Source organism: Alternaria alternata (assembly GCF_001642055.1).
Source record: "Alternaria alternata strain SRC1lrK2f unplaced genomic scaffold CC77scaffold_15, whole genome shotgun sequence".
Classification (NCBI taxonomy): domain Eukaryota; kingdom Fungi; phylum Ascomycota; class Dothideomycetes; order Pleosporales; family Pleosporaceae; genus Alternaria; species Alternaria alternata.
The window spans coordinates 676,297-688,856 of record NW_017306204.1 but is presented as its reverse complement, the minus strand read 5'-3'; the positions used below and the strand labels follow the sequence as shown (position 1 = coordinate 688,856).

The 12,560-nt window shown below is 49.8% G+C and overlaps 7 protein-coding genes across 7 annotated transcripts; 1 reads left to right on the top strand and 6 right to left on the bottom strand.

The window, feature by feature from the left end:
- The first annotated feature begins 314 nt into the window (after positions 1-314).
- CC77DRAFT_1096584 (FAD/NAD(P)-binding domain-containing protein) lies at positions 315-2,151 on the top strand. The gene is made up of 3 exons (XM_018529848.1): positions 315-639; positions 718-1,382; positions 1,434-2,151. The coding sequence occupies exons 1-3, from the start codon at positions 613-615 to the stop codon at positions 2,035-2,037; spliced, it is 1,296 nt and encodes a 431-aa protein (XP_018384116.1). The 5' UTR covers positions 315-612; the 3' UTR covers positions 2,038-2,151.
- On the bottom strand, positions 2,076-3,869 carry CC77DRAFT_207226 (hypothetical protein). Its single transcript, XM_018530636.1, has 3 exons — positions 3,216-3,869; positions 2,695-3,160; positions 2,076-2,642 (listed from the first exon to the last, which is right to left on the bottom strand). The coding sequence occupies exons 1-3, from the start codon at positions 3,437-3,439 to the stop codon at positions 2,115-2,117; spliced, it is 1,218 nt and encodes a 405-aa protein (XP_018384115.1). The 5' UTR covers positions 3,440-3,869; the 3' UTR covers positions 2,076-2,114.
- Positions 3,870-4,224: 355 nt separating this feature from the next.
- On the bottom strand, positions 4,225-5,606 carry CC77DRAFT_1010604 (PLP-dependent transferase; the record flags this gene model as incomplete). The annotated part of the gene is made up of 2 exons (XM_018523658.1): positions 4,225-5,493; positions 5,544-5,606. 2 exons carry the CDS (start codon positions 5,604-5,606, stop codon positions 4,225-4,227), a joined length of 1,332 nt encoding a protein of 443 aa, XP_018384114.1.
- Positions 5,607-6,384: 778 nt separating this feature from the next.
- Positions 6,385-7,107, bottom strand: CC77DRAFT_939876 (putative glutathione S-transferase; the record flags this gene model as incomplete). The annotated part of the gene is made up of 2 exons (XM_018534701.1): positions 6,385-6,928; positions 6,995-7,107. Coding segments are annotated over 2 exons (657 nt in total), but the record flags the coding sequence as incomplete, so codon positions are not given.
- A 631-nt stretch (positions 7,108-7,738) lies between these two features.
- On the bottom strand, positions 7,739-8,834 carry CC77DRAFT_1073683 (hypothetical protein; the record flags this gene model as incomplete). The annotated part of the gene is made up of 2 exons (XM_018529194.1): positions 7,739-8,346; positions 8,751-8,834. 2 exons carry the CDS (start codon positions 8,832-8,834, stop codon positions 7,972-7,974), a joined length of 459 nt encoding a protein of 152 aa, XP_018384112.1. The 3' UTR covers positions 7,739-7,971.
- A 222-nt stretch (positions 8,835-9,056) lies between these two features.
- Positions 9,057-10,195, bottom strand: CC77DRAFT_1042016 (hypothetical protein). The gene is made up of 2 exons (XM_018527257.1): positions 9,533-10,195; positions 9,057-9,473 (listed from the first exon to the last, which is right to left on the bottom strand). Exons 1-2 carry the CDS (start codon positions 10,055-10,057, stop codon positions 9,225-9,227), a joined length of 774 nt encoding a protein of 257 aa, XP_018384111.1. The 5' UTR covers positions 10,058-10,195; the 3' UTR covers positions 9,057-9,224.
- A 135-nt stretch (positions 10,196-10,330) lies between these two features.
- CC77DRAFT_1022223 (YWTD domain-containing protein) lies at positions 10,331-12,500 on the bottom strand. Its single transcript, XM_018525418.1, has one exon. It carries the CDS (start codon positions 12,273-12,275, stop codon positions 10,371-10,373), a length of 1,905 nt encoding a protein of 634 aa, XP_018384110.1. The 5' UTR covers positions 12,276-12,500; the 3' UTR covers positions 10,331-10,370.
- Between the last annotated feature and the right edge of the window lie 60 nt (positions 12,501-12,560).

Genomic DNA, 12,560 nt, shown 5'->3' with positions numbered 1-12,560 from the left:
CAATTAAATGGGTCCCGTTGCTCGGCCGCATTCGGTGATCGGAGATGACAGAGACTTTACACCTACTGCGCAGCGCGATAGAAAACTACAGAGTTCTTTACAGGATCGCCTTTCCATACTCTATGTGGTCGGGGATTCAAGTTGCAGCATTTCATACTTTGTTGGTAGAGAGATACAGTTGAGAAAGTGTCTAGTTTTTTGTTTGGAATGACGTAATGGACCGGAGAGGCTTCACGCTATTATGCTAGCGGCCGTCGGAGGGCCCTGAGCACCGCATGTAAGAGGAAAACGAAACACGTACAGAGATAACAGGCGTGCTCTTGCAGCTTACATCAATTTCTAACAAGAAGGTCCACAAAGACTACACGCGTTGTAGCCTTCTAGGTTTTTAATATGCTTACGCACAACTCTTGATATACGTTATTATAGTAGAGAGCGAAACAGGCACAAAAACGGCCCGATGCTAGGTTCACCCTGTCCCACTTGTGGATACGGCAGTCGCGTTGCCGGGTGCACCTTCTCGATCTCCCCGAAACCTACTAGGTTCATCGCGTGCAGAGGGGTTGGAATCTTCTCGACACGCTGGCATGACCATGCCCGCTCATCATCGAGATGTCTGAACGACGAAAACTAGTAATAGTACGTCCTCGTTCGCTTTTCGCTTGACGATGTTGTCGTGAAAGTGCTGGAGGCTTACGTTGCTAACTTATTTCCCAGGTTGGGGGTTCTCTAACTGGGCTGACAGTCGCAAACCTTTGCCAGAACGAATGCGATGTCATCCTATTGGAGCAGAACAATGCGCTCTACTCAGAAAAGCACAACGGCGGATTTTCGCTTGGACGCTGGGGCCGAAAGATATTCGAAGAATACATCCCTGCGCCTGATTTGCTTGAACGCTCTATACGCGGTGAACAGCTCTTAATATTCTCCCCAGACAACGATGAGATGGTGCCTGTGCCAGAAGAGCATCGTGTTGTAATGACTACTTGGCTCGATTTGTACCAGGTTCTACTGCGAGATGTTGTTGTAGAGTCCGAGAAAAACTGGAAAACAGCGAGCGAAGCACGTCCAACGCTCCGCATAGACGCGAATGTGGAAGACGCACAGTATGAAGATGGCAGGTGGACTATCACATATCGCTCGACAGCCACCAATCGTGTCGAGACAGAGACTGCCGACATGCTCGTCGCCGCAGACGGTGCCCAATCTACCATACGAAGGCTCACGTCACCAGGTGTGGTGCCCAGCTACGAGCAGGTCGTGGCATGGCGCGGCCGAGTGCCAGCCGATGTTTCTGTCGATGAAGAAAAGGAGATTGATGAACGAATCAAGAATGGCCTGCTTGTCTGGTACAAGATGCACGGGTCTCAATATATCATCCTGTGGGTTTTCTGCCTCAATCATTTCGATACTTGTGTTCTGACTGCTATCAGGTATGGTGTGCCAGGCTTTGGCAATGCCGATGACAACGATGATATGGTGATCGAATGGTGTTGGTATCATCCGTACGAGCAGGATACCGACCGAGACCTTGAAAATGTCATGACTACGTTCGTAGACCGAGGGCAGCATGTCAAAGGACGTGCAGAGAAATGGAAGGATTATCTTGACGCCGCCAAAAACAGCTTTCCAAAATCCATCTGGGAGATGCTCTCAAAGTGTGAGACCCCTTGGATTACCAAAGTGATTGCTGCCCCTCTGACTATGAGACCGATCTCCGTCGATGAGCTTGATGGAGACACCGACGGCGAAGAGACCGATGAAGAAAGTTGGGATCAGGGTGGTGACACGTCCGCTTCGTCACCACAATTAAAAAGGCTTTGGTTCGCCGGTGAAGCCTATGCTCCACTCCCGCCTTTCCTGGGTTCGACCTTTGAGCCTGGTGCCGAGCATGCTGTGGCCATTCTAAACCTCATCCAAGGTAAGAGCGATGAGAGAGAACTTCGGAGCTGGCAAAGTGGGGGTACAGCACAGAGGCTATGGTCGAGTAAAATGGCTGGCTGGGAAGGGATGGGCCTGCCAGACACCAGGACCTGACGTCAGGAATCTTGTGCGCAACCCCTGGAATGCGCAACCAATTTGAATACGTTCCTAGATATTGCAGAGGTTGCACCTCATGACCAGTTACAAATCCAGTTCATCTCATTGTCGCATATTTGGTTACCATTAGCCTTTTCCTCTTCTACGAGAGTAATGAGCTCGGGTATAGTATCCGCGTTCCACAAGTCGTCACTAATCGGGGCAGAAAACTGCAGATTATGCGACGAGAGCTGGTCCTGAGATTCGTCTTTATTCGACATCTGCGTTTCGCAATATATCGTCCACACATGATACAAAGTCAGCGCGAACCGTTTCAATTCCTCGATACCGATCCATATATGGGGAGCAGTGTGAGGAGTCAAAGCTGATTGCTGGTACTGCTCAAGCATACTTGGATAGCTGAACATGCCTCTCTTCAGACTGCTGTTCACAAGAGCGACCAAGATCTCATAATCGGGCGTAGGAAACTCCAATCCCGCGCTCGAGACTTGTTTCCGAGCTGTCAACGGAAGTATGGTGTTCAGGAGAATCGCTTGATAAGTGGCTATGGGCCAAGTCGTTGCCTCGTTGGTTGCATCGGAGTGAGAAACATCCCATGCGCACTAAAGGAACTCAGTAGCGATAACGGGCAAACAGGAAGGGCAATATACATACGCGTTGATGCTGAATAGATGTCATCAGCGTTTGGTGCATCTCGATCGCTGTCTCCTTTGCACCTTTTTCATTACTGAACCATAGGCCTGCCATTACCACCGAATGGACCAGTACTTGTGATTCCCTCTTCGGACGAAAACTAGACTTATGAAGGAACGACCATGTTGGGTGGAACTCAGTGAAGTAAAAGGCTATGTACTTGTCAAGCTCGGTCATTTCCTGGTCCAGGTTAAAGGATGCGATTTGGCTAGGGGTCGAGTGTGTCTGTAGCGTTCGCTGTGGTTGATCAGATGTAGCCGAGGTACCATAAGAACATGATAGCCCTCGTTGCAAGCATGAATGACACGGTGTACCCATGCTACATTGTATTTTTCGAGCCTTGCAGTGGTCGCAAGCCCGAAGCGCTCGGGATCGGAACGACTCCTTGCCCTCGTGGTATCGTGAAATATGACGAACTAAAGTGTCGCTGGAATCTCTAGGCGTTAATGCTACGCAAGAGAATAAGAAGCAAAAACACACACCTTCGACCGACCACAGTCGTGCAGTATGGGCATTTGAATTCCTTTGGTTTAAGATGCTTCTTCAAGTGGCGATTAAGATGTTCTCGTCGCTGGTAACTCGAAGTGCATTCAGGCCACGAACACTGGAACAGGGCAATATCAGGGTTTGAGGCCATCTCGTTGCTTTGGGTTGAATGTCTTGATGTTGAAAGATGCAGGGGAATGTGCAAGATGCAAAGACACATAGATCGAATGGCTGGATGACAAACACTCTTGTAGCTGTATCTAGCCTAGTGGCGGACCGGTCTCGGCTGCCGTATGCCCGAGATGTTCTCTCCGAGCACCGATTAAGGGGATCTGAGCCTTGCAAGAACCCTAAAAACAGCGGGAAGTCAGCCCTGATATCGATGATTTGATCCCACAAAACCAACAGCTCATGTTTCTAATTGACTAGTCACGATGCCAACACACGACTTAACGCAGAAAAAGCCATCAGACGACTGAGGGAGAACCCGCTGCACACGACAGCTACACTTGCTGCGGTTGACAGAACGATCGCGACACCTGAGCTCTGACGCCCAGCGTAGCTAAGTCTATGCTATCCGCAGGCGACAGGCGTGAACGCTTGATTTGAAGCCGCGCCGATCTGTATAGAGCGCGCCATCAGCACACGGATGCCAGCCCATTGAAAGATCTCGAGGATCTCATCATGCATGAAACACTAGATATCCCATGAGAAGAACAGCATACCCATGACCTCAGCTCCGTACGCAACTTTTGTCTTATCTTCCTAATTGAAGCATACAAGGATACTGGAACATATCACGCAGAAACCATATCCCCCAGCTGTGAAAGGACACAAGAGCAGATATAGTCTCACGGTTGAAGGCGTCATACTATGGGAATCAGGCTGTGCAACAGATTATCTGGATTGCGGCCAGGCTGAAAAGGTCTGGTAGAACGAAACTTCTGCACCGAGCAAAACGAAGAATCCAGTCGTGACAACTCTCTTGCTTCAATTGATCGGTGGCTATTGTCTTTGCCCCAACGCTTCGACAATGCGCCGAATGCATTCAGTTACTAGTTCTTCTCGTTGAGTGAAGACCATGCGGAACCAGCCTGGCTCTTCTGCACCTACGGCGTCCCCGGGAACCAGGTATACCCTTTTCGCCCGCAACCTATCTTGGATTATTTGTGTGCTTTCTGGCCCAGAGTATACCCGCATCTCTTTCTCTCCTAAGGATGTCTTCTCGCGCACAAACTTGCCCAGATTGATCCATAGAAAGAAAGCGGCATTGGCACCAGGCATGTGCTCAATGCCATGCTCTCGAAGAGCACGAACAGTTTGTTCATATGCAGCCGAGAGACGCGCTTGGTTTGTCGCGATGTAGCTCTCGACAAATGACGTATCGGATAAAAGGTGCACAACAGCGTTTTCTGTGAGAGATGACGCCGAGGAGTATAGGCTGCATGTTCGCAATGCATTAAGAAAAGCTGGGTTGGACTGTGAGATGACGGCACCCAGCCTTATTCCATTTGCGCCAAAATCTTTTGACACACCCCACAGAACATGAACCAGCGAAGGATCAATGATGTCCTTGCCACTGATTGACAAAACGGATTCAAAACCGGCGCGTTCGTGAGCTATGTCGTCAACGGTATTTTTCCATATGGAAAGTGCGTAGATCTCGTCGCTGATAAGGTGAATCTGGTACTTCTGACACAGTCTCATCAGCCCAATGAGCGTATCTCTTGGATAGCATCTTCCGAGAGGATTATGTGGATGACACAACATGAGTGCTCGAACCGGCACACCCTGTTTGTTCGATCTCAGCAGCGCTTCTTCGTACTTTTCCACACAGTCTGAGTTGCAGGGATCGACGTCTCCGAATGCTACCGGAACAATTTGGACTCCTGTCCTCATACCTATATCTGGTAGGAATGCGCGATAGTATGGGCGTCCAAGCAAGATACCCTCCCCGGGATTAGCGAGAGTCCAGGCGCAATGCTCGATCGCTGATGAAACTCCGTTCGTGATGAAGATGTTCTCAGGCTTTAGCTCCTGTGTCGAGCGAAAATGGGTGCTCAAGAATGACGCGATTGCAGCTTTGACCCGCTTAGACCCTTGTGGGCCCTCTCCGTAGGTGAGTCCTTGGGCTGTGTCATCGACTAGTCGTTTTGAGTTGAGAAAGTCCGATAGTTCGTTGTGCATCAAGCTGTTCTCTGCAAGACCGAGAGACACATAGCCTTCAGGATTCGTCTTTGGGTCCCACATATTCGTGATTATGTCCCATATTTCCTGCACAGGTATTAAACAAAAGAGCATGTTTCAGAAGATATGATACGCACGAAGTCTTTGGCTCCCGTTGTACTTGCATGGCTACCGCGTTCGGAGAGCTTCGAGGTCGACATAGCGCCTGGAGATCGTTTTGGATTGTTTGGTCTAATAAAGATGTGTGTCGAGAATGAAGTTCGAGTGATGACATTCCAGATGAAGGAACAATGAAGTTGTTATAGTCAAGGGTCATAACTGGGTCAGATCCGAGGTCGGCAAGCCAGTGGTGTGATTGGTTACCTAGGCACTGCCGTGACATCAACCAAGTAAGTCACGCCCTTCCAAGTTTGTTGACATCCCTGGATCTATATCCGCCGTTTCTAAAAGTAGCTATATCATCAACCCAAATTGTGCCCAGGTTCGTGATGGCGCAGTGACCTTCGACATTCGTGCATCTTACTAGCGCTCGCGATGCCAAGCAGTCCTGACTGCGTAGGTAGCGTCGGCATCCCACCCCGCCTGATCGGTGGCTCCACTTCTGCTCTCTAGCTCCGGCATCCCACCCAACCTGTTTCGTCACCTCAACATCTCCTGGGTTCAGCTTCGGCATCCCACAAGGCGTGTTCTGTGACTCAGAGTCCGACTAGTTCTTCCGACTATGCGCAGAACTTTCGCGAAGTGTTATTGTTTGCAACTAATTGTGTTCTCGATAAGTGAGTGGCGCAGGGCAGGGACGAACGATGCTATTACAAAGGCTTCACGGCTCCAAAGACTTTGTGCCTTAGGAAGCGAGAGCTGGGAACTTGGATGGATTCTCGAATGATTGTATTCGGCCACATGGCAATACAGCACGACAAGTACACAAACGTCCTCCACTCTCATATGACGTCTGCGCCATGTATACCTTGTAAACGTCTAGTAGCTTGCCATCGGCCGCGGCGCTTCATCGCACAACACTGGAACCTCGCCTCTACTCTCGCTCTGCTCAGCCTTCTCAATCATCCTCCTGTAAGCCGGCCTGTGTGAGACGTTTTCAAGCCATCTCTTAATACCGCTATAACCCAACAGAGGAAAAGGAGTAAACAGCCGCATAGTCGTGACGATAAAGACAGCATACACGTCTGCAGCGGTGAAATCCTCGCCTGCAAGCCATGTGTACTGCATCAGGCGCTGGTCCATCATCTCAAGTGAATTCGTTATTTTCTGCTTGAGGACTTGCAGAACAGGGTGAGTCTCTTCGACGCCAGCCTTAACGATATAGATGAGAGTCATTGTCGTGCTCTGAAATGTTCCGATACCCCAGTGGTACCAAAAGGCGTAGTCTGAGAAGTTCGGTACATTGCTCGAAACCGAGAGCGCACCGTTGCCATACTGGCCCATAAGGTAGTCCATGATGGCACCAGACTCCGAGATGGTGACGTCGCCATCTTGGATCACGGGTGCTGTACCGGTAGGATGACTGAGGATTAAGCTAGCGTCTACAAGATTGCTGAGCTTTCAAAAGGCGAGGAAAGTGACGTGTTACATTGCTTTGAGATTCAAGGGCGCTCCTAAGCTAGCACGCTCACGCTGATAGATCTTCAGCTCATAGTCGATGCCGAGTTCCTCGCAGAGCCAAACAATCCGTTCAGATTGTGAGCGTTAGAGGTGATACACCGTCAGAACCATGTTGAGATGTTTGACGTGAATGGTGATGGAGTCAAAATATTGCTTAACAAGACAGCAAACAACGAAATCAAAAACTGCAAGGTTATATAAAGCCCTATACCGGTGGGATGCCGTCGTATCGGTGCCTACGCGTCTTGAACCCGAGTTATATGCGTTCTCGGAGAGGTGACAGATGCCGGCAAGCCCAGATCAACGGATGGATAGGTTCCGAACGGATGCCAACTTGAATTAACGAGCAGCGGCATCCCACCAGTCTCTCACCCCAAGAACTGGTTGTACACAAGGCTAGATAGCTCTGTGAAATTAGCACAAGATGAGCTACATATTTGAGTCTACATCACATTAGGTATCATTACAAGATGCGCGTTTGTCAAAAGCTGCATCCACGACCGAGAAAACTATGAGTGTAAGGGAGTATTGCGACTATAGAAGGTAGAGTCTTCATATCGACGCATCAAACGATGCGCATTTCCAAAACTTCTACATGATTTGGTCATTAGACAATTAGGTCTCACGCAGAACCTATTTGAAAAGCTAGCTGTAGACCACACGAGCTCGATTACGACAGTGCGATCCTGTCTTTTCGATTTTTTTCTGTCAACTCCACACTACTTAGTGATACTCCCGCAAGACGTCTGCCGTTGCTGTTTCAAACGCTTTGCTCGGACAGGATTTCCCTAATGTAGTCTTCGAAGGATCTCGTCTTTATGTTTAGATAGAGATTATTCCCATCGACATAGCCCAAGTACTTGGCATGATCATCAGTGTTCTCGCTGCGAATTTCCCACGAGTACCAACACCGATGAACAACCTTCTGGGGAAATTTGTCGTTGCTCAGGTCGCGAGAATCCCCAAACTTGTTGATGCTCTCAAGAAGTTCGTCTCCGGAGATCTTGACACAGATGTATTGGCAGGATTCTTAGTGGAAGAGGACGGGCAAAAAGGTACGGTGCTTATATAACGGCGCGAAATTCTCTCGTTGCTAATCTTCTCTAGAAGACCATAGATCTTTGTCACAGTGGTCATCTCAGAATACACGAAGACCTGCTGATTCAAAGTCAGAGGGTCAGCGATAATGCGAGCGACGAATTTTCCAATGTCGCGATTGTCAGTAAATGTTGATGGCACGTTGCCGTCTCCAGGAATGCGTATATCCAAGCCACTGTGAGCATAATCGATACGCACAGAGGGCAACTTTGGCAGACTGAACTAGAACCACCAGCCGACATCAACGATGGTGTAAGCCAGATTGCCTACTTTGCCCCTAAGATCCACTAGCCCCTTGGGTGTTGCTACTGGAGCAAAGAAGCAAGGCGCGAAACGCTTGACTCCTGTTACCTTGGCAGCATTCGTGAGAGAAATTTGCCTCATCGTGGCGGGAATGCTGATAGCGGCGATGACTACATCTTGGCCTTGTAGCTGCTGACCTAGTTTGCCTTCAGAGGCGTCCAAGTCGGCCGCTTAGATGGTGATGCCTTTTATCTTGAGATCGACCACATCGGGCTTCTCGAGTGAGGAAGGTCGTACTAGAGCCGTGGTTTCCTAAGAGTTACTAGATTAGGCCTGTGTGCCGTGGAATAAAGAGCGAGATTCTTCTGAGAAATCTAACATACAAACTTGATTTCTGTCAAGGACAGTAGGCCATTCACGATTGATCGGCCTGTAGTGCCGCTGGCACCAAGAATAGCGACCTTCATGTTTGAAAGTATATGAACACTTGACTGTAAGGATGGGTAATGTAGCCATTGCGTAGGCTATGAACATATTTATACCGGTAACAGGAGGAGATTCAGAAATTAACGCTGCTTTGATAGTCAGTATATTGCGTATTACCAAGCTCGATGAGCGCAAGACGCAGATGTCTGACGAAGACGATGACTAACAGCTCCTGATGAGCACCGGTATTCCACCAACGCTAAACCCGTCAAATATGGCAGCGAAGGGTGCTAGCATCTCGTAAGGTATTATGTACTCCGTGTTAAAAACATACCACGCAGATGTCGCTAGGAACTAAACTTCGTTTGTGGACCTTATGGTGCCTGGTGCATCATCAAGCATATTGATTTGCATTACGATCCCTAATTTACTTATGCCTCCTTGATCAACTTTCGTGTCGCACTCTCCATCCAGAGCTTTGTATACAACCTATGTAGCCACTGGATGGCGCCAGGCTGCGGTTGGTTGTTCTTACCATCTGGAGTTGTGTCTACGAAAACAGACTTGAGGTGGAAGGTAGCGATCTGCGCTTCGTCGTCTTTCGAGACCTCCATCGAGAACAAACCGTCTGAAGGTCGGTGGTCGGTAACGAGTGGTGAATCTCCGCATCGCACAATTACCTAGAAAACACGCCGAGTCAGTTGAATTCTCACATTAAAAAAGAATCGCGCAAACTCACCTTCTCATCTGTATGTTCCACAACCTCGAAATGATCAACAATGCCAGTGCCGACCTTGTAATCGTTCCTCTCCAGCTGCTTCACATCCCAAAGCTGCTTCTCCCTGCCCTCCATCGCGCGGTACTTCCTCTCCAAAAACCTTCTTTGGACCCTGAATGCAACACCGCTCCAGATGCCCCTACAGAAATCCGTCGCCAGTGCCGGTTGGTCGACAGATATCCTGCCCCCGCTACCCTTTACCCAGTACTTTTCCGGCAGCTTGCCATACGGAACCTCTTTTATGGCATGATCTATGCACACCGGTGGGTTTCCGTGGGGGTTGTGCGCGCGGAAGACGCTGGTGGTGAGGTCAGGCGATGAGGTGTCGTAAGGGACGAATTTGGTGTTGCGCGTGTAGAAGGAGGATACCGAGTAGGCAAGAAGGGCATTGGCACCTAGACCGCCGGTTATGCCCACGAGGATGCCGAAGAAGCGTTTTGGGCCTGATAGACGTTTTATTTGCGGAGGAGGCGAGATTGTGTTCATGGTGGCGGTGGGTGGAGCACCAGGCCGTAGGGGAGGAATTGGTGGTCAGGGCCCTGTGTAGTGTGAAGGAGACGAGGACAGCTCAGGCAACGAGGGGTGTCGCGTGGGATGTGTCAAGGTCGGAGGATTTGGTGTTGCGGAGCTTGGACCTTCGGTTCGCGGCTTGCATGCATTTGGGATACCGAAGGTTTGTCGGCAAATGCTCCATCTCTCAAACACCGACGTCGAAATCCCCCGAGGTTGTTACTCCAGAGCCAATGCAATAATTTGTTCAACTTTGTACACGATTACATTAATATCTACTAAAGCTCTACTAGTGCAAATGCGCAAGTGCGATGCCAGAATACGCGCTATCCGTCTCATAAACCTTCTTCTTGTTACCTCCGTCCATATCGAATCTGTACACTGTACCACCCAGATCCGTCAAATAAACATGTCGGTTGACGGCGTCGATCTTCAGTCCAATTGGTTCGTGGAAATGTCTCGCTAGCGTTGTGACACCTCTTTCCTCCTTCATTCCAGCCTCTGCGCCTGCTTCGCTACCTACATACGCCTTGTTCAACGTGTTACCAAGCGGGTATTCGCCGCGATCTGTCCAGTACAGTGTTTGGCTTTCAGGCTCGAACTCCAGGTCAATAGGCTCAGGAAGGCTATCAAAAAGCAACTCTATATCCGAACGGGAGGATGCTGTCTCGCCATTTGGCATCTGCATGTTTGCGCGGAAGATGCGGCCTTTGCCACCCTTCGACGGACCCTTCTGCGACCAGTAGAACTTTCCTGCCTGAGGGTCGATGGCGATACCAACACACCACTTTGTCTGGTCCTCGCCGGCCGCCGAGTTGGCATCGCCTGTTTGCACGATAATCTCGTGATTGCTGCCGTCAAAGTCACATCGGTGGACTCGGAGACCCTCACGGTCACAGATGTACAACTTCTTGTTGTCATGGTCGATCTTGAGCTGCTTGGGTGTGTGTATCTGACCTTCCGGAATGACAGGTCGAACATCAGAGCCGTCGAGGTTCGCGGACATGACACTGCCGTTGTTCTTGGATGGAGAGGCACCCATGTTCGTCCAGAAAATGCGGCCAGCAGAGATGGATACATCGATACCATCCGGCATAGCTTGACCGCCAACGATCTCGCGCACGTTACTTCCGTCTGCTGAAGCTGTCATGATCTTGCCAGATGTAACAACCTTTTGCAGATCAGTGACATTGCCTCCAATGCCGATGTCTAGGAAGTACAGTCTAGGTGCTGCAAGGTTGTCGTGATGGCCACTCTCATCCTTGGAGCTGCGAGTAGTCTCGCCTGCCGGGTACAAACCACCCTTTCCAGACTTTGCACCTAGCTTGCCCTTCTCGACAAAGTTTTTTTGAACCCAGTCGCGCGCTGTTGGATCGCCTCCGCGCTCCTGAACATAGTTGTTTTCGATGAATGCAACTGTGTCCAACCCTACCGCGTCCATCATCCCGCAAGGTCCAACCGGGTTATTCTTGAACATGGTCAGGAACAGTCTGTCAATCTCTTCCGGCTCCGAAACGCCTTCTGCCATGATAAGCAAACTCTCCCTCTTGATGGCAGCCCACAGTCGGTTGAAGATGAAGCCAGTCGATTCCTTGCGCGCAATAGCCGGCTGCATACCCGCATCGTTGAGCTTGCTCTGCAAGAAAGGCAGAATATCCCCATGTGTCTCGCCGCAGGTCATGAGCTCGACAACGTTGTTACCTGGTGGCATATAGTAGTGCATATTACACACTCGATGCCGATTACCCGCATCCACCTTGTCAAGCATAAATCGTGACTTGTAAGATGACGAGTTGGAAGCGAGAATACAATCCTTCGGTGCTTGCTGCTGAAGCTGGCCCATGATGTCAATCTTTAACGGAAGCTTCTCTGGTAACGCTTCAACCACTAACCACGCATCCTTGACCGCCTCTTTGATGTCTTTGACGGTAGTAAAGTTGCTTCGTTTCCTGGAGTTCTCGGTAAGTTTCGAGAACTCGTCCATATGGTGTTCGAGGTAGTGTGTTGCAGCGTTTCTCTGCTCGTCGCTAAGATCGCATAAAACAACTTCGTAGCCAGCAGCAACCCACGAAGCAGCAATTCGTCGACCCAAGACTCCTCCACCCAACACAGCGATTGGTCTTGATGATGTGTCTGGTGCCGTCCATTGTGGTTGGGTATTGCTAGATACAGATCGTATTTGCGTGTTCGACATGGTAGAGTAAGGTAAAGGTGTTGAGCGGGTGTGAAAAGATGACTTGTTCATTGTCAAACTTGGTGTCCGAGTTGTTATACGCGTCCCCAAACACCGCGACGTCGCATAGCTCACAGGAGGCTCGGCCGAGATTCTCCGAACGCCCTTCGGTAGTCGTCGTACGCATAGAGACATCGTCGCTAAAGGCGTGTTTCTGGTTTAGGTAATGACTCTTGCTGTTGGGGTGTTGCTGGTTCTGTAACTACGAAGCGCATCTAGATGCATGATGTATATACTTGGTAGCCG

Excerpts from the sequence above, each read along its gene's own strand:
- CC77DRAFT_1022223 (XM_018525418.1), bottom strand. The coding sequence starts at position 12,275 with ATGTCGAACACGCAAATACGATCTGTATCTAGCAATACCCAACCACAA.
- CC77DRAFT_207226 (XM_018530636.1), bottom strand. The coding sequence starts at position 3,439 with ATGTGTCTTTGCATCTTGCACATTCCCCTGCATCTTTCAACATCAAGA. Across the intron at positions 3,161-3,215 it reads ACGACTGTGGTCGGTCGAAG|CGACACTTTAGTTCGTCATA; the intron begins GTGTGTGTTTTT and ends TAGAGATTCCAG. Across the intron at positions 2,643-2,694 it reads CATCTATTCAGCATCAACGC|TGCGCATGGGATGTTTCTCA; the intron begins GTATGTATATTG and ends GAGTTCCTTTAG.
- CC77DRAFT_1042016 (XM_018527257.1), bottom strand. The coding sequence starts at position 10,057 with ATGAACACAATCTCGCCTCCTCCGCAAATAAAACGTCTATCAGGCCCA. Across the intron at positions 9,474-9,532 it reads TGGAACATACAGATGAGAAG|GTAATTGTGCGATGCGGAGA; the intron begins GTGAGTTTGCGC and ends CGTGTTTTCTAG.
- CC77DRAFT_1096584 (XM_018529848.1), top strand. The coding sequence starts at position 613 with ATGTCTGAACGACGAAAACTAGTAATA. Across the intron at positions 640-717 it reads AACGACGAAAACTAGTAATA|GTTGGGGGTTCTCTAACTGG; the intron begins GTACGTCCTCGT and ends CTTATTTCCCAG. Across the intron at positions 1,383-1,433 it reads GGGTCTCAATATATCATCCT|GTATGGTGTGCCAGGCTTTG; the intron begins GTGGGTTTTCTG and ends GACTGCTATCAG.